We start from the raw sequence: 26,713 nt of genomic DNA, 5'->3' as shown, positions 1-26,713 counted from the left end.
CGTAAATCAATAATACTTATTTTAATAATAAAACTGTATTAATTAATATGCGACAATCTCTTTACCGGGAAGTCATTCTATACAATTCTATATATCAATGTTGTCTGTGAGACATTGCAATTCAATGGTCATTAGACATTTCTGATATTGATTCAACGTTAGTGTATGAGACATAGATCAATCTCAATTCAACTTCGATTCAGTCATTCATTTCTGATGACAAAGAAAGGCCTCCAACTCGGAAATTCAGAAAATTATGAAATTTGAGCAATATACAGAAAACATGCTGACATGTAATAAACCATTTTTTTTGTTGCCTGAATTTAACCTGGAGTTTGTTTGATTTCCCATCCAGGTGATCTTAGAGTGTTATACCATTCTTGTTTAATGTTCGGTAAACAATAAGAATGGAGTGATATCTGGTGATACTTAAGTGGGGATCTATAGATGGATAAAATCTACCTTTAAAGATTATCCTATTTTTCGTTTCTGTTTTATTATTCACCAACAACAAGAGACAGAATAAAATTTTAGAAAGAAAATTTATTTTTTTTATTAATCCTCAGTTACGACACCCTGGTGCGAATTATCATTATGTTAAATATAGCTGGCCTCTTCTCTAGCGACACACACCGGAATTAGTCTTATTTATATCTCAGTGAGTGATACATCCCTTGTTATACATCCGTAAAGTGTCATGTGGTACGAATTCGCACGAATATGGTAAACACGGATGGCAAATCGATGCCTGTAAAACAATTTTTTAACGTGATTTTTGGAAAAAATTAATAAAGGTAAGAGTTTTTGAGATATTTTTGTAATACTTTTGTAATGTTCTAGCATGCATAACACTTTTAAAGAAAAAAAAAACAACTTTAAGGCTTTAAAAAAAAAACAATTTTATTCTTTTTTTTTGTTATATACTTTTTTGTGTAATTGCATCATTGAATATTGTGTTATATTCATGTATAATACTAGTTAATTTATTATTTTTATATATAAAATAATTTTTTTGTGCGCATACATTATGACTTCATTCTTTTTACAACAAAAAATATCATTAAATTAAGACCCTAAAAATATTTGAAATTAATATTTGACCAAAGCAATATTTTTTTTCATAAAAGTACTATCTTTTCCCTTCAAAATAACAAGTGAAAATTGTAATTTTTTCTATTACAAAAAAATAGCTAACTTATTGAACGTTTCGGTTTCCTTCAAACCATGATCAGCAATACTGTAGATAATTTACCATCAATGTCTTACAAGATTCATAGTCCGCAGATGTTAGAAATAATTTCTATACTAGACAGAGGATGAGCATTTCCCTGCTTTCTAATTAAAAATTGCCAAAATTTCTCTTCGTTGTTTAACCAAGTGACTAACTAAAGAGAACAATAATAAACAATGGCATTAATTGTATTGAATTTTATGCAATTTTATACTTTTTCTACTCACTCTCTGCCTCTATAAATCACAATCAATTACTCAAAGCGTAACACGTCATATTACAATAAGTAAAAATTTTACATTGACTATATAGAAATTATTATAAATATTATCCATATGGAAGTCAGATGTAATAACATGTAAAAACTGTCAAATTTATTCTAAGAGTCATGTCGGAACAGAACAATAAGTAAATTATAAGTCAAACTATTATACGTCAATTTTTAAAAACAAACAGTAACCAACTAAAGGTGAATATTTAATGCCGCTATTAAACTTCTCTAAAATGCTCACATATGGTGCAGAAATTCCATGTCTGATTGTAGATTCAAACTATTTATTAGTTTGAAAATGAATATTTCAGAGATAATCCTTTTACTTAAATGTCTTTTTATATCTCAAATCTTAATATTCTCTCATTCAAAAACTTTTATTTTTTTTTTAAATTCATTTTTCAATTTATTACTTTCTTAATTAACAATTTATTACAATAAAATATTGTTTTTGCTTAATTTTATTATTATCAATGGGTTCTCAGAAAAATTTTACCCCGAAAAACTATATAATTGAACTACTTTTACTTTTTTCATTTTAAAGTTACACATAATGAAAAATGGAAACGCCAAATTCGCATTAGTGTGGTAATAGTGTGACTGTGAGTGAAGTGTGATAATTGAAAGTTAATAAGATTTAATAATTAAATCTATTGTGTTAAAAAACTGTGTTAGCATAACAACCGCTAGTCTCGGGGAAGGAAAACTAGTTGCAGTAGTGATCCCCGGGGTGGGTGGGTCCCAATCACCACGACACAGCGCGTCCTCGGGTTGCGGATAGAGGAAAAGCCTCGCTATCTCGGTTGCGGATAGAGGCTAGCTGCGAATAAATTGAATAAGCAGTCGCGGACAGCCGATTGGAATGGTCCTCCTGTTTGGGGGTTGGGCGTGGGTTTGATAGGCTCACACCGTGAAACGACTTTATCTTGAAACAAACAAAACTCGCCATGGATTCTTCTGGGGTAAAATTTTCCGGAGGTAAACTAGTCCCCCGTTCGGATCTCCGGGTGGGGACTACCTCGGGGAACTCATGTCGTATAAAGTCAAAACGCGGGAGAGACTTCAAAGTGGGTACGTGGAACGTCCGAAGTCTTTACAGACCTGGGGCGTTTCAATCGATGGTCGGGGAGGTCGAAAGGTACGGGGTAGAAGTTGTCGCGTTGCAAGAAACAAGATGGGCCGGGGAGGGTTCGCTTAATGCGGGTTCGTACACGCTTCACTATGGAGGGTCGGAGATCCATAGTCTTGGCATCGGTTTTATGATTAATAGGAAAATCTTATCCGCGGTAAAAGACATTAAATTTATAAACGAAAGATTAGGATTGCTCGTTGTGCAGGGCCGATGGTACAAGATCGCGATAATCAACGTACACGCGCCGACGGAAGATAAAGATGGCGAAATTAAAGACGGGTTCTACGAAGAACTCGAACACCTCGTGGATCAATTACCGAACGATTACATGAAAATAGTCGTGGGAGATTTTAACGCGAAAATCGGTAAAGAGGACATTTTTAGACCAACGATCGGGCTCGAAAGTTTGCACGAGGAAAGTAACGATAACGGAGTGAGGGTAATTAACTTTGCGACCGGCAAAAATCTTATCGTCAAAAGCACGTATTTTAAACACAAAAATATCCATAAACAAACTTGGATTTCCCCGGATGGAGGCACGCGTAACCAAATTGATCACGTTCTTGCAGATAAACGGCGTCACACGAACGTACTCGATGTCAGGTCTTATAGGGGGGCGGATTGCGACTCGGATCACCTCTTTGTAATTGCCAAAATCAGGGAACGTCTTTCGCTAAACAAAACTAACGGGCAGTTGTTTGGAACTAAACGTCTAAATGTACAAGGTTTGATCGAGGGAGAAAACGGAATAAAATACGCGGTCGAAGTAACGAATAGACTCGCGGCTTCAAAGGAAATAGATGAATCGGATGATAACACGGTTGATAAACACTGGGAAAACGTACGAGACGCGATAGTAAAATCGGCGGAGGCCACGGTTGGTTTTTGTAAAAGGAACAAAAACAAGCCGTGGTTTGACGAAGAATGCGTAAAAATTGTTAAAGTACGAAACGAAGCGCGCATCACGTGGTTGGCTCAAAATACGAAGGAAACTCGGGATCAGTTTCTTAAGATTAGGCAAGAGGCTCATAATATGTTTAAAATTAAGAAGCGTCAATACTTAAAACGTAAAATTGAAGAAATAGATGAAAATTGTAAAAGCAGTAACGTACGAGGCACGTACATGGGGATAAATAATTTTAGAAAGGGATTCCAAGCTAGGACGGAAATGGTGAAAGATGAGAACGATAATTTAGTTACGGATACAACGGCAGTTTTAAACACATGGAAAAATTATTTTGATCGGTTATTGAATGTCGAATCTGAAAACGACCGGGAAATAGAGAATTTTGAGTATCACACGGCTGAACCTAGGATTAACGAACCGACAATTTCAGAAGTAGAAAGCGCGATTAAAAAATTAAAAAATCACAAAGCACCGGGTAATGACTTGATTCCGGCGGAACTGATTAAATGGGGGGGAAGTAGATTGATAGAAGAAATTCAGAAATTAATTATCTTAATATGGAATAAAGAAGCATTGCCGGAACAATGGAAAGATTCAATTATAATCCCGATTTTCAAAAAGGGGGACAAAATGAGTTGTAATAATTACCGGGGTATCTCACTTTTACCTACATGCTATAAAATTCTGTCGAATATTTTATTAATGAGGCTTGTACCATATGCAGATGAGATAATTGGAGATCATCAATGCGGCTTTAGGAGAAATAGATCGACTGCGGACCAAATCTTTACTATTCGGCAAATCTTGGAGAAAAAATGGGAATTCGACCAATCGGTACATCAACTTTACATTGATTTTAAAAAAGCGTATGATTCGATAAAACGGGAGAAAATGTATGAAATTTTAACTCGGTGGGGGATACCCAAAAAATTGGCTAACTTAGTCCAAGTTTGTTTAAAAGATACCAGAGGTAGAGTAAGAATAGGTAATCAAATGTCGGAAACTTTTAATATTCATAGCGGATTAAAGCAGGGGGATGCATTGTCACCTCTTCTGTTTAATCTAGTATTGGAATATGCTATTAAAGAAATGCAGAAGAGTAATGATGGTTTGCAGTTGAACGGTACAACACAAATATTAACATATGCGGACGATATTGCTTTGTTGGGAGATAATAAAGAAACACTAATAAATAACGCTAAAATTCTATTAGATAAAACGAAAGAACTGGGGCTGCAAATAAACGTTGAAAAAACTAAATATATGGTCACTGATAGAATTCAGAATATTCATAATAACGGAAACCTGGTCGTCTGTGATAAAATTTTTGAACGGGTTAGCAATTTTAAGTATTTAGGATCGATTTTAAACCAAACTAATGAAATAAGAGAAGAGCTCAAGAGAAGAATTAATTTGGGGAATGCGTGCTTCTATTCGGTTAAGAAACTACTCGGTTCGCGGATATTGTCTAGGCGCTTAAAAATTAGAATTTACAGAACGATTATTTTACCGGTAGTCCTTTATGGCAGCGAAGCGTGGTCACTTACATTACAAGACGAGAAAAGATTTAGGGCTTTCGAAAATAAAGTACTTCGAAAAATCATCGGGGCAAAACGCGATGAGGAAACGGGCGAATGGAGAAAATTACACAACGCAGAATTACATCAATTATATAATAGTCCGGATATTATTAATGTCATAAAATCGCGTCGATTAAGATGGGCAGGTCACGCGGCGCGTATGGATGAGAATCGAATTGCATATAAAGTACTAATTGGTAAACCGGATGGGAAGAGACCATTGGGTAGACCAAGACGTAGATGGGAAGAAAATATTAGAATGGACCTTAACGAAATGGGGTACGAGGGTCACAAATGGAGGGATCTGGCTCAGGGACGGGAACAGTGGCGGGATTTGGTATTTGCGGCAATGAGCTTTCGAGTTCCTAACGCCTAATAATAATAAATAATAATTGTGTTAAAAAAATTATTAAAAAATGTATATGAATAAAAGTCAAAGCAATGTTTTCTCAATATTGATATTTTCTTTATAATATTGTATAATACATTAATACATGTTGCATTTAATCACATTTATAATTAATTAAAGTTAGCTGCTTATGTAATATACAGGGTGACAATAATAAAAAAATTCTCGCATAGGAGCAGAAGGGATTAAACTAAGCAGAAAATTACTCTACTATTTTGCAATTTTTGCGGTTGAATAGGACATGCGTTTATTCGGAAATCTTTATTAATTAATATCTTTTTAATTATCGCTCGTGTACCTGTATAACAGATTAAACTAATTCTAAGTCAAAAAGTTCTTTATCATTTTGAAAGTTTTGTAATAATTAACGGTCAAATAAATGGATACGCCCTTTCGACGATCTTTAGAAATTAATATCTCGTCACCACTGCGAAAATTATAAAATGGTAGAAGACTTTTCTATTAAGTTTCATTCTGCTCTATGTGAAAGTTTTTTTCATTAATTATCAAATATCCTGTATAAAATACATAGAAAAACTTGAATCAATTCATTACAAATGGGCATTACTGCCATCTTTTGTAACATTGCGATACATTCCTTCTTTATTTGTATTTTGAGAACTTTGAATTGTTCATGTAAATAAGCAATGAATAAGTTTTCTAACCCATAAATCTTATTTTTAAAAACAAATTTTTTTCTTTAAAATTTTATTTTGTTTTTTTTTTGTTAATGAATAATAAAATAAAATTCAAAAAGTTAATCCTCGATTTAACTAATTTACTCTTTAGTTAAAACTTACTTTGATTAAATTTACTTGAATTATCGTTTATGAGATGATGGAAAAAGGGCTAACAAATTTAAAGCTAAAGTTTGGAAAGACTACTAACAAATCTTTAGGAATTAGAAACACCGAATATGATAAAAAATTCTTCAGGGTTACAATTAGAACTTGTTAATCAATATACATAAGCGTTTGCAAGAAATTATTCGAAGATGAGGCAAGATTTTGAAGTGTAAATGTACCCACGTGTAATTGAACAAAAAAATACATAAGTAACTTTGATACTTATCTCCGCAACAAAAAAATCATACAAAGATTATTTCGCATTTCGCGGGTTTTCTCCGTGTCCAGATCCATTTTTGAATTGCCAATGTTTTGTAAACCTTACCACTTCATCAATGCGAGAAGCAGCCTGATACTGAGCTGTTCCTCCGGGCCATTTCCTTTATTTTACGCTGCTTAGAGTGATGGGGGGGGGGGAAGAAGAGAATTGTGGGAAGAGGAGGTGGAGGGAAGGTGGAGAAAATCGGTCGATCTTATAATAACCGGGAGAATAATCTTTCATATTTTATTTATATTGTAGCCATTATCTCTATTTAGATTGTTAGTGTTTTTGTATATCTATGGCTTCTCTATACTTTCTTAGGAAGTATGATGTTGGTTATTGTGATTGTTTTATCAAACAGTATTTGATGTCCTGTTTCGATATTGTGTTCTGATAATACCGACTGCGTGGCATTTAGCCTGACATCACATTAGTGTTCTTTTATCCGTAGGTTGACCATTCTCTCGGTTTCTCCAATGTATACTTACTCGTAGGAACAAGAGTATTTATATTTTGTATACTCCTGCGGAGCTGAGTAAAGATCTTCGATCTTTAGGATTTCTTAAGATTTGTCCTATTTTTTTAGGTGGTTTGAAGATAGTTCGGGTATTGTGTTTGTTTAATATCTTGCTAATCCAATCTGTTGTTCCTTTGATATACGAGAGAATAGATTCGTTCCTTTCGTCTGGATCTGTGTCAGAGACCTTGTCTTGTTTGCACGTTTATTGATTATTTTGGTTGTCTTTTTTGTCGTGTCCGTTTTTCTCTAAGGTTAGTTTTAGGTGGTTGAGTTCTGTCTGTAGATGTTCTTTATCAGAGATGGTGAAAGCTCTATGTACAAGTGAGTTAATTGCTGACTGTTTTTGTGCTGGATGGTATGACTCGACATATAGGTATTTATCTGTGTTTGTTGATTTTCTATACACTTGATGGCCTAAGGTACCGTAAGCTTTCTTAGAGACAAGAACATTTAGGAAGGGGAGTTTTCCGTTTTTTTCCACTTCTGCCGTGTCTCTATATTACGAATGTGTCGTCTCCATAGGAACCAAGTTTTTGACTTTTTGGGTGTTTTTCTAAGGGCCTCTTTCTCAAAGTGCTCCATGCCAAAGGCCCTAACTTCGCAGTGGCAGCTAGAAAGGTTCCAAAGAAAGAGATTATCAGCCGAATAGAGTCAACCATCTAACGACTGCTATTAGAACAAGCAGATAACATCCGCAGACAGATAACCAATATCCTTTCAAAATCCAAACTCCCTCTACCAAACATCACTAGACAAGAGCGATTGATTCTCCAAGACCCGAAAGGGACAGATATCATTGAGCTTTCAGCCGACAAAGGCAACACGACAGTAGTCATAAACACATCAGACTATAAGAAAAAGATGAAGGACCTTCTCTCGGACAAAGCATACAAACAGCTCGACAAAGATCCAACTGTGCGATAATACAATCGCACAAAACACCAAGATACTAGTGGAGAAAAGCAACATTTTTAGTAAAAAAAAAGCAACATTCCTAGTTGAAGATGACCGGATCGGATTCGAAACGTCTGTTATTTGTTATTTGCTTATTTGCGATTATGATAATTATATTTGTTTCTCATATTTACACATTTATTTTGTTGTTTTTTGGTTCATAGCCTTTCGATACATTTATTTTTAATTTGTATTATTAAACCATGTTATATGATCATTCCTAGTAAAACCAAATCAACATTAAAATCTACAAATCCTCTCCCACCAAGACTATACGGACTACGCAAAGTACGCAAACCAAACATCCCCCATAGACCAATTGTCAGCGCCATACTCCCTAATTTACAACTTCCCGCTTCCTAGCACAAACATTACAACCTCACATTGGAAAATCCGAATCACACATAACCAACTCAACGGACTTCATACAAAAGATCCAAAAAATCCGACTACGTCCCACAGACCTGCTTATAAGTTTTGACGAAGAATTCCTTTTCATACAAATCCAATAAAAAACATTACATAAACACATTAATAAAGACTTTACATGAAGTCCTCTCCGACCTCATCCCGCTAGAAAAGCACTGCTTAACAACCACTTCTCTTATAACAACCAATTTTATGAACAAACTTCAAGAGTGACAATAGGCTTTTCCATTTTTCCTAATCGCCAACATCTTCATGAAGTACTATAAGAAAGAAGTCCTTAGAAAAATATCCAAAAAGCCAGAAATTTAGTTCCGCTATGTAGACGACACATTCGTATGGAGACACGGCAGAAGGACTTCGTAAATTCCTTATTTTCCTCAATAATCATCATCCAAATATCCATTTCACTATAGACATAGAGGAAAACAGAAAACTCCCCTAGATGTTCTTGTCTCTAAAAAAGGTGACGGTACCTTAGGCCATCAAGTGTACAGAAAATCAACACACAGATAGATACCTGCCGAGTCACACCATCACCCAGCACAAAAACAGTCAGCAATCAACTCATTTGTACATAGAGCTTTCACCATCTCTGATAAAGAACATCTACAGATAGAACTCAACCACCTAAAACTAGCCTTCCAGAAAAACGGACACGACAAAAAAGACAACCAAAATAATCAATAAACGACAAGGTCTCTGACACAGATCCAGACGAAAGGAATGTATCCATTCTCCTTATGTTAAAGGAAACACAGATCAGATTGGCAAGATATTAAACAAACACAATATCCGAATTATCTTCAAACCACCCAAAAAGATAGGACAAATCTTAAGAAATCCTATAGATCGAAGATCTCCACTCAGTTCCGCAGAAATATCAATACAAACTATAAATGCCCTTGTTCCTGCGAGCAAGTATACATTCAAGAAACCGGGAGAATGGTCCTATGGATAAAAGAACACTAACGTAATGTCATGCTAAAATATGCCACGCAGTCGGCATTATCAGAACACAACATCAAAACAAGACATCAAATACTGTTTGACAAAACAATCACAATAGCCAGCATTACATCATACTTCCTAAGAAAGTATAGAGAAGCCATAAAGATACAAAAACATTCTAACAATCTATATAGAGGTAATGGCTACAACATAAATAAAATATGGAAGACTATTCTCCCGGTTGTTATAAGACCAACTCATTTTCTCCACCTCTCCTCCTCCTCTTCTACAATTTTCTTTTTCCCTTTCCCTTCCCACCACTTCAACAAGCAGCGTAATATAAAGGACCCGGAGAAACAGTTCAATATTAGGCTGCTTCTCGTTCTGATGAAGTGGACTGTAAGGCTCACGAAATGTTGGCATTCCAAGAATGGATCTGGACATGGAGAAAACCTGCAAAACGCATAATCTTTATATAGAAAGCACCCGTGGAAGCCTCAAGAATATTAAAATTATATAAAGCTTTATTTTTTAATTTGCAAGAAAAAATTCATACTTTACGATGATTATTGACATTTGCGAAAAAAATTTATGCATCCCATAAAGTATCAAACTATGCAATTTTTTGGAAACGTTACACGTCCTTATTTTTAAAAAGACAATGAGCAAAAGTAAGTATGGATTAAAAATTTATCGAAAGCTTCTTTAAACTTTCTTTAAGCTTTCTTTACAAATTTTATCCCTGAGAATAAAAAAAGTTTTTAATGCAATTATTTTTCACGGAATTAAGCTTATTTAAAGTTATGCAAAATTTTGGTATACTTGTATGTTGCGATAATTTTGTTGACGAGTGTATGTAAAACAGTTTTTATCCCACAGAATACCAAGTTTTATTTAAGATTTTATATTGACAATAAAAAAGTTTATATTACTCAAAGTATTACCAAAAGTTTTGATAATGGGTTCTAATTTGTTCCTTCAATATGCTGGTAATTCTTATTTATTATAATCTTAAAAGAAAGTAAACATTATAAAATGTTTACTCTTCAAAGTGAATTTGTATAATATTTGACAAATGTGATTTAGAAATATTAATCTGACACAGTTGTTGCGTTATCGTATGATCTTAGGAACAATTATTGCAAAATTGTCGTCAGTTCATGATTGTACATTATTGTACAATATTTTCACAATTTGTCTATTAAAAAAATATCAATGAAAAGAAGATAGTATGTCTATCCTATAAAAAAAAGAAACGAACAGTTTTAAATTTACAAAGAAAAATTTATTTAAAAATTAACAGATCTTGCAAAAATCTGTTACAAAGGCCCCTGTGAAATACCGAGTTCATTTTGGATAAATGTTAGAAGTCTATGGGCAGAATTAAAAAAAATAATAGATCATTTTGAAGGGAATTTAATAAGCTTCAAGATAATGTTATAAAATTTAATTCAAAGTTTCATTTTTTTGAAAATCAAAGAAATATAAAAAGTTAGCAAATCGCAAAGTCAAAAAATTGTACTTCTAATATGAGATACCCCAAGAAATTGATAATAAAACGCAAAGTGTATCAGTATTGCAATTAAAAAACTTTATTTCATGTTCCTAAAATGCAAACAAACACAGCCAGCATGCGTGAAAAATGAGCATGCGATAGATTATATTTAGAACTTCAGGTAGTTGAAATCAAGCATCGCAAAAAGAGGCACTCAACGTTCATTCCGATTGTCTTTTTTATTATTATACAATAACATATACTTTTTAGCAACAATTTTTACTATGACATAGGAGCATTTTCTAAATAGTTTTCAATCCAAGAGCAATAAATTTATGGTGGAATCAATAGATAGTGTTTATTAGTTTAGCAAAAATACCGCTATCTCATATTAGGCACCTATCTCATAATATGGGGCTTTTCTCTAGATTCCAACATATAGGTCAAAGCATGGATTCATCGACAGTTTTGATAACGATTTTTGTATCTTTGCAATTACTTCTTTGGAGCAAGTAGATCGTTCTATATACAATTTTCTTCAAATGACTTTAAAGGAAAAAACCTAGCTATGTCAAATCGAATGAATTGTTAACAATCAATATAAAAACTCTTAAACTCCCAATATTAAAATTATGTCCTCTACAATTTTCTGCTTCTCTTGTATTTATAAATTAAAAACTTATCGTATCGCGCGGGCCATCTGATTGGTCCATATTATCCTATTCAGCAATCGGAGAAACCGATTTTATTTAAAAAGTTAGTTATATTTTGATATCCATGCGATGGTCCTCCATCCTGCTGAAAGAACATAATTGTTCTCTGCTGGAGAGGAATTTCTTCCAAAAAATCTGGGAGCCTTTGTCTCAAAAATTGGGCTTAATTTCTTCCCTGTAAAAGAAATATATCGTATTATTAATACGTATCGGTACGTATTGCAAATCAATCAAGAGAGTTTTGTATTTTTCTAACGTCATAATATCTGATAGAAGAATGGAACCGAAGATCCTGTCGCCTAAAATGCCTGTCCAATAATTTAGCTTCCATTTGTATTGAAAACCACGCGCGTGCCATGTGTGGCTTTATTACATCATAATAATGTTCATTTTTACAGTTAAATATTTCTGTGCGCATAAATAAAGATTCGTTAATCGACACTATTTGTTAGAAAATTTTCGTCTTCATCAGCTTCATTGTTACGTAAAAAGCAACAACAGAAATTCTCTCTGTCACAGTGATCTCTCTCATCGGTGTATTTGTTATTACTGTATCATTATTCTCTCGCAAAAGAATAATTTTTTATTCTAATATTTAACGTTAGATAATGTCGTATAAGAAAAAAATAACTAACGTTTCATGAACCCTGCCATTTATTTCATCAGGACAAAGAGCGCACTGATACTTTCTCTGGTAGGTTCACGAAACGTTGGCATTAGCAATGAATCACGACATGGCACTAACCCGTAAACTCTTTAGCATTCTAGTCTCTTAAGAAAATAACCGTAAAAGCCTCAAAAGTATTATAAAAAAATAACTAAATATATAATTAAATAAAAATAGAATAAAATTATATTAATGCATTTTCACTTGTTTCAATTTATTTATTTTGTTTTGGGACATAGTATTGCATCTACATTGGACGTTATAAATTTTTTAAATAAATATTTTTTCGATTGTATTTCATTATTTAAGCATTTCGCGTATTGTATACCTGTATACAGTAATAACGAATAAGTTGATATGTTGTTAGTTTAATAGTGAAATACCCTTACAGAAATTTAATACTAGAAAGTAGTGATTAATTATTTTGAATATTAAAAGCATATATATATATATATATATTTGTGTTCGGTGCTTTTAATATTTAAAATAAGTATGAGGAGCAATCCAAAAATAAGGTCTTCAAAGTACTAGAACCGCAGGGAAATTTTTTAGGCAGCACTTGAAATCACTGTTGTTTTCGGCAATCTTTTCTTTTTCAAACAAGCGGTTGCCGAGCTCGCTAGGTCGGTTAGTCTTGGCTTGGTAGCTGTTAGTAATGGAGCTCTCGATCGCCCTTTCCACGAAGTACGGACTGCGCGAAGTCATTCGATTTTTTAACGCAAAAGCTGTTAAACCTATTGAAATTCATAGTTTTGAAGTGTACAATCACTGCCGTCCAATAAATTTCCCTGCGGCTCTAGCGCTTTGGAGACCTTATTTTTGGGTTGCTTCTCCAGTATTTTCCAATACTAAATTGATTAGCAGAAAATTAGATCTACAAGTAATCTTTCAATAATTACATGACTTTATTATTTTGACTCTCATTTCAACTCTGACTGTCGACACCACAAAATTTACGTGAGAAACGCTTACATATAAGTTTAATAAAATTAAAATTCAGACAAATGATTTAAACAATTTTCAATTTTTTGTTTTTTACGAATGATTACATAGTAAATCTGACAATTTGATGAGCAAGGTGACTTTATTTATTGACGTAATGTATACGACACCGTTTTTATTTTATGTAAGTTTTTATAATATTGATTATACAATTTCAATATTTATAAATCAAAACAAATGAAGGGCGAAATAAGAGTCAGCGCATTCATTAAAAAACATATAATCACAGACAAAAATCAGAGATACAAAAAAGTGAAAAATGAAGAAAAGACGCATAATAAGACACAATAAACGGAGAAAGAATAATTTGAAACATTGCAAGTTTCGGTTGCCGGATTGAGCCCTCTTCAGATGTTAACAGAAATATATAGAATTAAAAAATAATAAAAAATAAATAAATAATACTTGTCGCGAAACATTCATAGATCGCGAAAATACGCAGTTTTCGGTAGTCTCGATGTAGAACATGACATTATTCATGCGATTGAACAGTCAAAGTGATGTCAAGTCTCATAGCCAAGTTCTAGTTGATAAAAAAAGAAAAAAGGAAAAGAACTCTTATGAAAAAGTAAACTTGAATAACTTGACAATCGCAATTGAGATAAAAAGTGAACACTCACCATCAAACAAGAGTAAGCCAATAAAAACTAGTGTATCTGTATAAGTATAAAATATATGAACGCATACCGACGAATGGACTGCAAATGTGAGAGCCGAACATTGCGTGTCGAACCCGACGTGACTGCTCGCTGAAACGGAACGCCGTGCACTGAGAGAGGAGACGGGCCGTCAGTATCAAAAAGTCAAACTTTATTTACAATGGGCAAAATGCCTTATGAAGACCTTCAGTGTCCGTTTGCAAATTGAGATTGTTTTTCTGTTTCTTTATGTGCAGCATTTCGGAAATCAACCGCTTCCTATAAGAAGGCTCTTCGTCTAAGATTTGAACATTGTCCCATTGGAAATCGTGATTATTTAGTAGCCTATGTTCGATGATGACAGAAAGGGACAGAAGTTTTATGCTGATATGATTACGATGTTCGGTAATTCTAGTTTTCAATTGCCTGCCCGTTTGTCCAATATAAGACGCGTCACAATTGTTACACGATATTTTGTAAACGACATTGCTTTTCGATGTATGGGAACAAATGTCCTTCTGTACTTTTATGTATTTGCCCATTTTGTTAGGGCTATGAAAGGATACCCTGATGTCGTTTTTATTTAATCTTCTAAATTTCTCCGTGTGAAGCGGAATGTATGGAACCGTAAGCCAAGAGATAGTTTCATTCGTACAGACATTGTCAGTCAAAACATTATGTACTTTGTATCTATTTTTAATCAAATTTTTAATCCATTGATTGATAGTGTCAAAAATGAAGTTCAGTGGGTAGTCATTCTCTAGTAAAATATTAATAAAAGTAAGATTTTTTGTGTGAAACGTACCGTCAGATAATAAAAAAGCTCTGTCAACTAACGAAAAAATGATGCCTTTTTTCTGTGTCAATGAATGATTGGAATAAAAGTTTAGAAATCTCCCTGAGAACGTTGGCTTACGGTACCAATCAAAATTAAAGCGATTATTGTTGATAGATACGGTGATGTCAAGGAAATTTATTGTATCTCCCCCTCTTTCGACAGTAAACTGCAGGCGCGGATGGAAAGAATTGAATTATTCTAATAAAACATCGATTTTAGAGAGAGACACCGCGGTACATATATCATCAATGTATCTGTAATAAAACAAAATGTCCAAATTCAACGACATCAAGGACACCGTCTCCAATTTCCTCATCACTAAGTCCGCTATTACCGGTGATAAGGGAGAGCCCATGGGTGTGCCAAAGCTTTGCTTGTAAATTATATTGTCAAAGAAAAAAAAAGTTGAATCTAAGACAAACTGTATCGCTCCCAAAAACTCCTTCTTGGGCAGAGAGCAATCCTTGGAAATAACATTCCATTGCTCATTCACACAGTCGACCGCTATATCCGTTGGAACGTTCATAAAAAGAGAAGTCACATCTAAAGAAATTAATTCGTGTGCACCTGTAAAGTGCATACTTCTCAATTTTCCATTTCAATATTTATGATAATCACTTGGCTATTCATTACGTAGCAAATTAGCATTTAGATAAAAGAGGAACGAGCTAAATTATCGTGATTTACCACCTTGAAAGTTTTATTGTACTGATTGTAGTTACATTTTTAGATAAGATTACTCATGTACAATAATTTAATTTTATATTGATAATGACCCAAAACAAAGGATCAAAACGTTTATTTATTTTGTTTTTATTATATTTACACGAGAATAAAGAGATTTCTGTGCACCCGAACAGCGGGTGTTGGCTCTGATTGGCTTTATATATATATATATATATATATATATATATTTCATTGATATCTACAAGTAAGGACAAACTGTGTAAACGCACATTCGGAAAGATTACATAGATTAATAAAGATGCTATTCAAATTACATGCATCTTATTGCCAGTCAAAAAACTTTCAAACGGTTAAATCAAAGAATTCGGAGTATTAATTGTTTAATATTAAAATCACACATACTTTGACGATGGTTATAAACATCGATAAGAATTGAGATGAAAAATACGATTTTGAGGATATTCGAGCAGAATATTACGATTGGCATACATGCGATAGGCTATGAATTAAATATTAGTTATGCAACACTTCACATGGTACTAGAAAGTGAAATATAATATTATACTCGTTTCATCGCGGATACAATAATTAAATTTAAATGGGAAAAGTCATTGTAACAAAAATAATTTTGTAATTATACAACATAAGTGAGATGCTTGGGTCGCCTTGACATATGTTGTCGAGATATGTTGCCATGGCCCTAATTGAAGGTTCATGAACCTTTACAAAGTTTTAGCAGGCGCTCGATCTTTATAAAGATAGAGATGATTTCTGTCGGTGGCTTTCAAGTTTATGGGCAAATTTGATTGTATAGAATATTATTATAAAATTATTTACCTGTATGATACACTTACGTGTATTTCTTAATAACATAAGTGGATGTACTCTTTTTTTAGGCATTTTGAACGACAGGAATATCGGTCTCATTCTTCTACTAGATATTCGGACGGTAAGAAAATTAAAAATCTCCTGATCAACCTCTCTCTCCGATATGTATTAATACGTAATAAATATCTCTTTTTATAGAAAAGATATTACGTTGATTTTGTAATACAATGGTTCCTAGATTTTGGGATATTTATTTCTTACAAAAAATAATTGTTTTTCTAGCCTAATAAAATACCATCATATGTGAATATCAATTTCTATACTATTTTTTAAATTACTAAATTATTATTATTACGTACGAGACTCAATAAAGAAGCAAAATTATTATATTGTGTCAGGATATAATTTTAGAGTATTTCTTTACATTAGACGACATCTCTTCGATGACTTTGATCTTGACATATAGTATAAAGGTGATCGTATTGATCAACTTTTTCTTAATTAATTGGCGGTATGTTTCATATAGTTTTTGAGATATATTTACATCAGGGCTCAGCACGATTTGCACTTCTCGACCGATTTTCGACTTGACTCCACCTTCCGCTCTTTTCACCTCATCATCCCGCGCAATCCAAATGCCGCAATGTTTAGGAGCGTACGATGTTCGTAGACATGAGGGCCACCCACTTTGGGCGTTTATGCTGTAAATTTCATTCTATATCTTTTTTTCCATTTATTACGTAATTGAGATAAAATGAAGCAACGCGTAATCTTGCAAGGAAAGATTCAATACCAATTTCATGATGCGAAACAAACCGGTTATTCATAGTCGATTCTTACATTTAAGATTGTCTTAACATTTTGACGGCCGCACTTTTCAAAAAAAAGTTTTCTCTTGCCGTCGGCATATAATGATAAAAACTATTAGTTGCCGTTTTGGCACTTTTGGTAAGTTTTGTTACAAATTGAAGGCATTGATTCTTCGTCATTGTTGTCTAATACCTGATCGCCAACATTTGATACGCTATCAGCGTATACCTCGTCGTTACTTTTACACATTTTTTAGGGTACTTTCTTTTTATTGTAAATACAGCTTCTCTGATCTATAATATATATACTAATATGACTGTATAGTGTATATATACAGGGTGTTTGATAATTCTGTTGACAGAGTTTGTGGATATGTAGAGCGAACTAAACTAAAATGGAAAGTCTTCTACTATTTTACAATTGTCTCAATAGTTAACGAGATATTAGTTTCTAAAGATTATCAAATACGCGTGTCCGCCCGATCTACTACTATGCCCATTGTTAGCTTGGCGCGCGGATTGCGGGATAGAAATAAGACATTATTTTTCAAACTTTATTCGTTAATAATTTTGAATGAACAGTGACTGTTACCTAAAATCTTTTGAAGGTCAATTATGTACATTATCATATACAAGATGTTATTCACAAAAAATAATGAAATTTTGAAAATAGATTTAATATAAATATCTCGAAAATTATACGAAACCGTCAATTAAATTACAAAAAAAAGTTGATGGTAACCTCACCTCTGTAACATATGTGAAGATCACCGAAGAAATGTCCTCTAATATAAAAAAATACCAATTTTAATTTAAAGGATTTTGACATAATTATAATTCGTTACTATTCATGTAATTAACATAATTATAATTCGGCGCATAAAAATTTGAATTATCTAATATTAGCCTTAGAATATGATTTTATGCTATTAAAAAATAAAATGACTTTCCATACGCTTGTCGTTATGAGCATTTTCGACAATAATAAAAAATTAATATTTTTTTATTCGGAATGAAAATTACATCATAACATAATAATAATAATTCCTATTTACTAATTCCGAATTCCTATTATAACATAATTTAAATTTGTGAAATTAGTTTAAAGGATGTATGTTTATGTTATTAAAAAATCAAACCGCAGAGAAGAGATGAATCTTTTTTATAAAAGAAGGAATATTTTTATATTTTTCTAACGCGTTACATATTTTCTTTTATTTTGAGCATAGATTTATTTTAGATATGTAATTGTTATAATAAATTCTTTAAAAAATTTCTTACTTTAAAATAACTGAACAAAAGCATTCAAAAGAAAAAATTCACAAAATGATGCATTTTAAGATTAAAATGTTAATGCAATAATTTTGAAGAATAGAATTAATTAAAACATAATTTAATGTAAAACAGGAGATTTAATACTCTTAACTACCTAATTTTTTATTTGTAATAAATTTGTATCATTTTTTGTTTTGTCACATATTTTCTTAATATTTTCTACATTTTCAGTAGAAACTTTTTAAAAAGTGGAATTGTACAGAATAACAAGTCATCTGTAACAGATAGTTACGGAGAATAATTTTTATGAGAAGATTACAGAAAAGATAATTTTAAGTATAATATGTATAATTCAATTAAAAAGTATCAACAAGAAAAAGATAATATGTCTATTTTATATAAAAGGAAAACGCATAAAGTTGTCAGTTTACAAAGAAAATTTAGAAAAATTTATAAGCGGTTATTAAATGTAAGCTATCTACACAACACAGGGAGCTCATAAAATTTTTGTTAGCTCCATTTAAGCTTTAAAAACAATTCCTCGGGAACTTCTATGTCTACTTTTGAAAGTTCGTTGGGAGCTTCATTTTGGTTTACAGAGAGCTCTCTTTAAACTTCTCGAAAACTTAGCAAAATAAACTCCTTAGCTGAGAGCTTATTTAGTCGAATTTTCAGTTTCTTGGAAGCTCAGCAATATGAACTCTCTAGGAGTTCGTTTTGTCGAATTCTATAAGCTCCCCGAGATCTCAGCAAAATGAACTCTCTTGTCGGGAGTTCCTCTGGGAACTTAATCGGAGCTTTATGCTGTGTGGGTATAATCTGATATGTTTCGACGAGAATTGTATCCTTTATCGAAATTTTATTGAAAGAAGATGCTTTTGATGAAATGTGAATATAATTTCTAATGCAAATGAAATTTCTTGTATAACGTCGTGCAAGAATAGCGGCGAAGTAGTGTACCTAGAAGACAGAATCCGGCTATCGATCCCTAAAAATAGTAGACTCATCTGTGCGTTTCTGCCGCACATCTGCACTAGTGCAACGAGAGAGAGAAAGAGAATAAGTCTTGCCGACACAGAGATTATAAAGAAAATAAAAAAAACGAGAGGTAAATAAATAAAGTAAATAATATATCATATTGTAGTATCATAATAAATTCAAAATACTGAAAATATAAAGGGTGTCCCAAAATTAACGCAAGATTTGAATTTGCCGCCATTTGTGCAGTAAAATATTGGCAACCCAAAAAAAAAAACAATTTAACAGTTGACAGTTTAGGGTTAGTGAAAATGAGTTCGTTGAATGGATTATTGAATCATCAACAAATGGATGCTGATTTTTCGAGCAAAATCATCCTAAGCGATGAAGCACATTTTCACCTTGATGGCTTTGTTAATCGTCAAAATTGCCCCCTAGATCGTGTGATTTAACACCATTAGATTTCTTTTTATGGGGTTATTTGAAATCACAGGTCTATGTCAACAAGCCCACAACCACCCGTGCATTAAAGGAGGAGATTCAACGCTGCATCAACGAAATTCAGCCACATTTATGCAAAATGGTCATGGAAAATTTCGACAAACGAGTGCGTATGTGCATGCAAAGCCGTGGAGGCAATTTGCCCGATGTGTTATTCCACAAATAACCCTATCCTTTGTACTTTATGATTCAATAAAAAAATAACAATCAAAAGACTAAAAACTGTGTTTTCTATTTAATTCAAATCTTGCGTTAATTTTGGGACACCCTTTATTATACGGAGAGAAAAAACGCATAATGCTGATTCTATAATGAGTCGGTAGTTAATAGTCTTATTGGTGAAGTTGATCAACAGTCAACTTGTATGATCAAGACTACCGATTTTTTTAAGACTGGTCAAATTCGACTCTATTCCTTCTCATTAGTCAAGCAAAATGATTCAATATATACAATTAACAACTTGTAGGTTTGAAAAATCATAATCAGTATTTAGGATAATGGGCTTTTCGCGATAAATTATTAACTAACTTTTAAATCTTAAACCGAAAGAAATCGACCATCACAATCAAATGTGAGAAGAATAATTGACTATAATTGATCAATTTTGTACGGCTTAAGACTTATAGCTTAAGTAATGGCTTATTATAAAAAGCCCATACGACTGATTAAAACTTAATAAAATTTCCGACTATCGACTCATTATAGAATTAGCTCAAAAAGTATTGACGTCCTAACAAAAAAATTAATGTATTATATTGTAAATATAGAAAGTGGAATAGTAAGAATAGTATTTTTTTTTTTTTATGAGTATATAAAATTATAATAATAATAAGTCTCTATATTTACAGAATATGTAACACCATATTGTTGTGTAATAAAATGTCCTATTTTATGAAAGGAAAGTAATATAATGCATTATCTTTCAAAGAATTATGAAAGACGACAGCAGTGAATACATAAGAAAAACATAAGAAGATTTGATTCGGATCCTGCAAAATATTATATTACTATGTATGTAAGAGTAAAATAGCGATGCATTCTGTTATTAAATAGTTTTCATTATTCTTTTATTACATATTTAGTTTTTTATATATTTTATTATTTCTTATATTTATTATTTCTAATACATAAAATATTAAAAAACTGATCTCTTCCTTTATTTTATTGTATCCGTTTTAAACTGTGTGTTCCCGCTTATATGGTGATTGATTCTGCGATTTTTAGGGGATTTGACTTTATCCCAATGAAAAGAGATCTACGAATATGCCGGACTTTGTTTTCAAGGGACATTAATAGCTAAAGCAATAGCTTGCAAATATTGCGTTCAACAGAGAAAACTAATCACAGTTAGTGCTTAGCGATTCTTTAATATGATTGGTTTCTACACTTAGATTCAGCGAAAAACTAAAGACAAGAATCAATCATATAAGGAATCACTAAGCGCTAACTGATTAATTTTTTTTGCTAAACGCGGTCAAAAGGAACGCAGCAGTGTGCGACGTGCGGCGCGCGACTAAGCACTTATGCACATTATCAGGCGCGCGATTCACTGACGTTTATCCGTCTAAAGCACGGCGCCAATTGGATTAGCATTGCTCGATAATAACTATTTCATTCTAGAAAAAAATGACTCAGAATTTTTCGACTCAATTTTTATTCAGAAATAGCGCTATATAATTCGTGGGCGAACTTTAAGGGGACCTAATGGTTTGGAGGATCAAAAAATCAATAATTTTTTGTGAAAACGATTGTGGCTATCAATTTTAAGTTTGGACCTATATTTTGTTTGCACTTTGTACAATATGTATGAATTTTTATGTTAACATGTGTTAAAATGTGTTAAATATGTCCGAAAAGCAACAATGGCGGCAAATGTGTTCAAATGAGATTTTGTTAAATTGCTGATATTGTGAGCCACAAGTAGTTGTCTGAAAATAAAAATTAAATTGATTTGTAATTAATAATGTTGAATGTATATGGTAAACCTAACAAAATCGCGATTTGTTAAAATTATTTCTTTATAAAAAAAAATTTTTTTTTTACCATTACTTATTCTATTAAATTGCCAAAAAACTATTATTGTTTCGAAAAATTTATTACTTTTTTTGATTTGTATAGAGAAAATTGTTGTAATTAATGTATAAAAAGCGTAGATTAGTGCGTTGAGCCGTTTTCTCTTTACAATGTCAGCAAATTTAAAAAAACACGTTTCGAAAAAAAATGCGTTTAAAGTTTTGAGTTAGAATATTTTTGTTTTTTTAGTAATTACAATAAATTTTTTTTATTTGGGGCCTTTTTTTATTTCTGGCCTATAAAACGGTTTATCTTCTTCATGAAACTTCATGAAATGTTTTTTTGTTCGAAGAAGTAACAATCGTACAGCGCCTAATTTTTACCTATGCACCATTTTAGTAAACCGTGAATAACTCCATTATTTTACATACTTCTATTAACGATTTTGGCAACATATTTTTAAGACTGTCAACTTTCCAAAATGCAATAAAAAAAATCAATTTTTTTTACTTTTCAAAGATTAAAAACACTTATATCAGGTATTTCAGACTACTCATATTCCTTATTTAAAAACGAGAGAAATAATTATTTTCAAAAATATTTCAGACGAAAGTTGTTGGGGATCAAGTAATGCATTACGTGAGTATATACAATTGACCTTGGGTGGTGTTATGAAGGTTATGTCGAAGATTTGAATTTTTTAAATAGGAATCCATATCTTTCATTGCATTTCTTGTAATTGACATCAAGACGTTTTCGAAACATTAGTTAGAAACCCTTTTTAATTGAAATCTTCTTGAGACTTCAAAATTTCAATACCGCTGGCATTAGTATTATCCAATGTGTATCACGTGGAGATCACACGATAGAATGTACCTCTTCGGGATGCTTGATTAAAGTAAATATATATGTGTATGTACAATAGACACATTCATCACAATATAAGATGCATTTATCTGGTTACTAAGTGTAACATTGCATTTGTTGTTCTTTGCATAGAATTAAACCAATAAGAAATTTGTATGTGATAATACTCGAAATATACAAGATGTTTTATTTTAATTAATGCACTTGAATTTCTCTAGTACTATGCAAAATATCGAAATTTTGTTTTTACGATATGATATCGAGGGAGAGACATATTTTAAGGAACAGATTACGATTCTGTAATTGAACTCAATGCAAAATGTGGAGGAATGATAATTTTTTCTGGAACATGTTTTTTAACGACGTAACTTTTACTAATGTAGGCCACGTGAATCGACACAATTCACATTAGTCACAAAGAAATCCTCAATAGTACCATATTATACCAAAGGTCGGTGAATGTTTGATGTAGTATTATGAATGGATCATCGGTCTTCATTTCTTCAATGATATCCTACAGTGTGGTACAACAAGTTTCTGAAACAAACGTTGCCAGAACTATTAGAAAACATCGATCTTTTAACTTGGCAAAAACTGTGATTTAAACAGAATGGAGCGCCTGCACATTATAATATGTATCAAATGTGTCGCAATCACTTAGACATTGTATTGCTCTCTGTATTCGTAGTAAAGGACGACAGTTTGAACATGCACAAACATTAAAAGTTCGTGTTTAGCCATTTGATTTTCGATCCTTGAGTCATAATGTGTTGAATTCGTAATCAGTATGGCTACAAACGTAGGTGTTTAAAAAATTAGATTGCCATTTACAAAAATAAAGTTCCTTCATTTGATCTTAATGGTCTTACTCAAGATGAAATCTTATTAATCAAAATATGTCCCTCTCGACATCACAACATCTCAAAAATATAATTTCGATCTTGCATAATTCCGGAGGAATTCAAGTGCATTGATTAAAATGGGACACCATGTATATGATCAATATTATATGTATTTTGATTATATTAAAAAATACATTTTTATATGAAAATTATTATTTTAATTGGCAAAATAAGTAATAGATAATATATGAAAAATAAAATTCTAATATTATAATGAATTGTACGAGGACAAGTCAATAAGTTCTTAGAAAATCTGTCAGAAGGCACTCGCAATGTCTCGCATCTTACTTTTTGACAAGTAGCATCTTTCAGCTGATTACTGTCAAATTTTGAGCGGAATTCCTCGCTAGTTTCATTTCTGTGAAGACAATTAAAGCGAACAACATTTGTATTTTTTGCAAAATGGAAAAAAACGTATTTCGTGCAGTGATCAAACATCTACATATGAAAGGTTTAACGTCGAAAGAAATCAAAACCGAGTTGGATAATGTTCATAACATATCTGCATCAGCATTTGCGACTGTATATAATTGGATGAATGAATTTAAACGTGTTCGTACATCCACGTGTGATGCACCTCGTTCGGGACGTCCAATTGAGGCTGCTACGCCAGAAATCATCGATAAAATCCACGATATTGTTTTGACTGATCGATGAGTGAAAGTGCGCGAGCTTGTTAAAGCCACAGGCATATCATATGGCACAGTGATTTCAATTTTGCACGAACAATTGGGTATGAAAAAGCTATCGGCAAGATGGATGTCGCGTTTGCTCACTGTAGACCATAAGCGCGACCGTGTGACGATTTCCAAACAATGTTTGGAGATGTTTCAACGTAATCCAGATGAATTTCTGCGTCGACTCACTGTGGACGAAACATGGATCCATTACTTACATGGATCCATCACACCCGAGACGAAGGAACAGTCAAAACAATGGATTCCACCGGGTGAACCAGCTCCGAAGAAGGCGAAGATCGTGAAGTCGGCCGGAATGGCCACAGTTTTTTGGGATGCACACGGTATAATTCATATTACCTTCCGTCGAAGCAAACAATCAATGGCGATTACTACGCAACCTTATTGGACCGTTTCAACAACATTTTAAACAAAAATGTCCCCATTTGGTGATTTGCAGAAAATGCTCTTCTATCAAGCACGGGTTCACACGTGCCCGACACCGATGGCCAAATTTCACTAATTCCGTTATGAATTGCTTTTCCATCCAGCATATTCGCCAGATTTAGACCCCTGTGACTATTTCCTGTTTCCAAACCTGAAGAAATGGTTCGGAGGAAAGAGATTCACCACCAGAGAGTAGCTCATCGCCGAAACAGAGGCTTATTTTGAAGGGTTGGACAAATCATATTATTCGGATGGCTTGAAAAAGTTGGAGAATTGTTGGATCAAGTGTATCGAGCTGAAAGGAGAAATAAAAATGAATCGATCAAAAAAAATGTGTTTTACTATGTTTTTTCTAAAAACTTATTGACTTGCCCTCGTAAAAGTGTGAAAAATATTAAGTGCTAGTGCATTTAATATTTATTTTTATAATTCTCAAAAAAATTGTTTTAGATGCGCACATTTTATTTTTTCTCTAAATAAACATAAAAAATGTACAAGTGATTGTTTCGCTTACCTCGCCAGCTCACTTTAATCGGACATGTGATTGTCTGATTTTTAATGAGATACGCATTCAGTGCCGTCAGGCTTGGGCTTTTTCGTAAAGTACCCTCATCATTTTTCCACACATATGTAATCGCTGTCTGCTCATACGATACTGAAAAATAAAATTAAGTTTTTATTAATTTAAGCATGCATTAAAAGGACAGCAATATAAAAGGACAGTATTACTCATATTATAAAAAATTGTATTACTCATATTTAACAACTATTCTATTTACTCACTGCTCTCGATTGCGAATGAACACAATGGGTCGTCGAAAGGGAAGATATTAAGTCTACCCTGGCAGGATAGAATAAGGTGACGCCTGTAAAATGATAATGATGTATTTACGAAGAACGTTTTTGCTAATAAATAAATTAAATTAAACATTTTTCCAATATTTCAAGTTATTAAAAAAATTTTATAAAAATTTTATAAAAATATTCCTTAGAACATTCGCAATTATTAGGTGTACAAAAAAGTTCTGAGCTTTAGATTTGATACAACCGAAATAACAATTTAAATTTTATATATCTTCCCGCCCTTTTGGGGTTTTAAAACAGTAACATTTAACCTCCTGAAATGCGATACGGTTTGGCGTTTGATGCACATAACCTCAAAAATCAGTAGTGTTCACGATGGCAATTACAAAAGAGCATATTCGATTTTCCATCCACTTCGCGTTTCATCTGAAGAAAAATGCTGCTGAAGCCACTGAAATGATTTGTGCTGCATATGGAGAGAACGCTGTAAGTCATGCAACATGCAAAAGGTGGTATCAAAAGTTTCGCCAAGGAGATTTCAGTCTTAAAGATGAATCGCGTGCTGGACGCCCTGAAAAGATTGAAACGGACGAATTGCAAGCACTGCTGGATATAAACTCTGCGCAAACTGAAAAGGAGCTTGCAGAACAGCTTGGCGTTACGCAGCAGATTAATATTTTTTCGTTTGTTTTTAAATAAAGATTGAATTTTACAAAAAAAAGCTCAGAACTTTTTTGTACACCTAATACAAGGAAAGAAATGATCATAATAACATTTAATTTGCATAAAAGATATATTGATGTTTTAAATACCGCATAAGATAGTTGACAGTGCCGTTACGATATATCCGCAAGGCAAAGTGAACAGGAATGATGGGATCTTTGAAATCGCCATGCATTATAAAATACGTATCCGGCAACCAGATGTTCTCGTAATGATGAATCGCATTTAAAAATTCGTATCTGGATCTGTTGCTATAACGCAATCGAGGATCATACCACTGTTGTTGCAGTAGGAATTCCACCTCGTATTTCTATGAAAGTAGAAAGACGATCGCATAGTTTATATATATATATATATATAT

At 32.7% G+C, this 26,713-nt stretch overlaps 1 protein-coding gene across 12 annotated transcripts in view; it reads right to left on the bottom strand.

Moving 5' to 3' along the window:
• LOC108745695 (glutamate-gated chloride channel) overlaps positions 1-26,713 on the bottom strand; it is a 549,841-nt gene that overhangs the window by 305,876 nt on the left and 217,252 nt on the right. For all 12 annotated transcript variants that reach the window (XM_018481999.1, XM_018481995.1, XM_018481994.1 and 9 more), the window contains 3 exons: positions 26,442-26,662; positions 25,609-25,691; positions 25,340-25,480 (listed from right to left, as the gene is read on the bottom strand). In XM_018481999.1, coding sequence (XP_018337501.1) covers positions 25,340-25,480; positions 25,609-25,691; positions 26,442-26,662 — 445 coding nt within the window. The remainder of the gene's footprint in view (positions 1-25,339; positions 25,481-25,608; positions 25,692-26,441; positions 26,663-26,713) is intronic.

The sequence above is a fragment of the Trachymyrmex septentrionalis genome, unplaced genomic scaffold, assembly GCF_001594115.1.
Source record: "Trachymyrmex septentrionalis isolate Tsep2-gDNA-1 unplaced genomic scaffold, Tsep1.0 scaffold147, whole genome shotgun sequence".
Taxonomy (NCBI): domain Eukaryota; kingdom Metazoa; phylum Arthropoda; class Insecta; order Hymenoptera; family Formicidae; genus Trachymyrmex; species Trachymyrmex septentrionalis.
The sequence above is the reverse complement of the archived record's forward strand: the minus strand, read 5'-3'. Positions and strand labels throughout refer to the sequence as shown.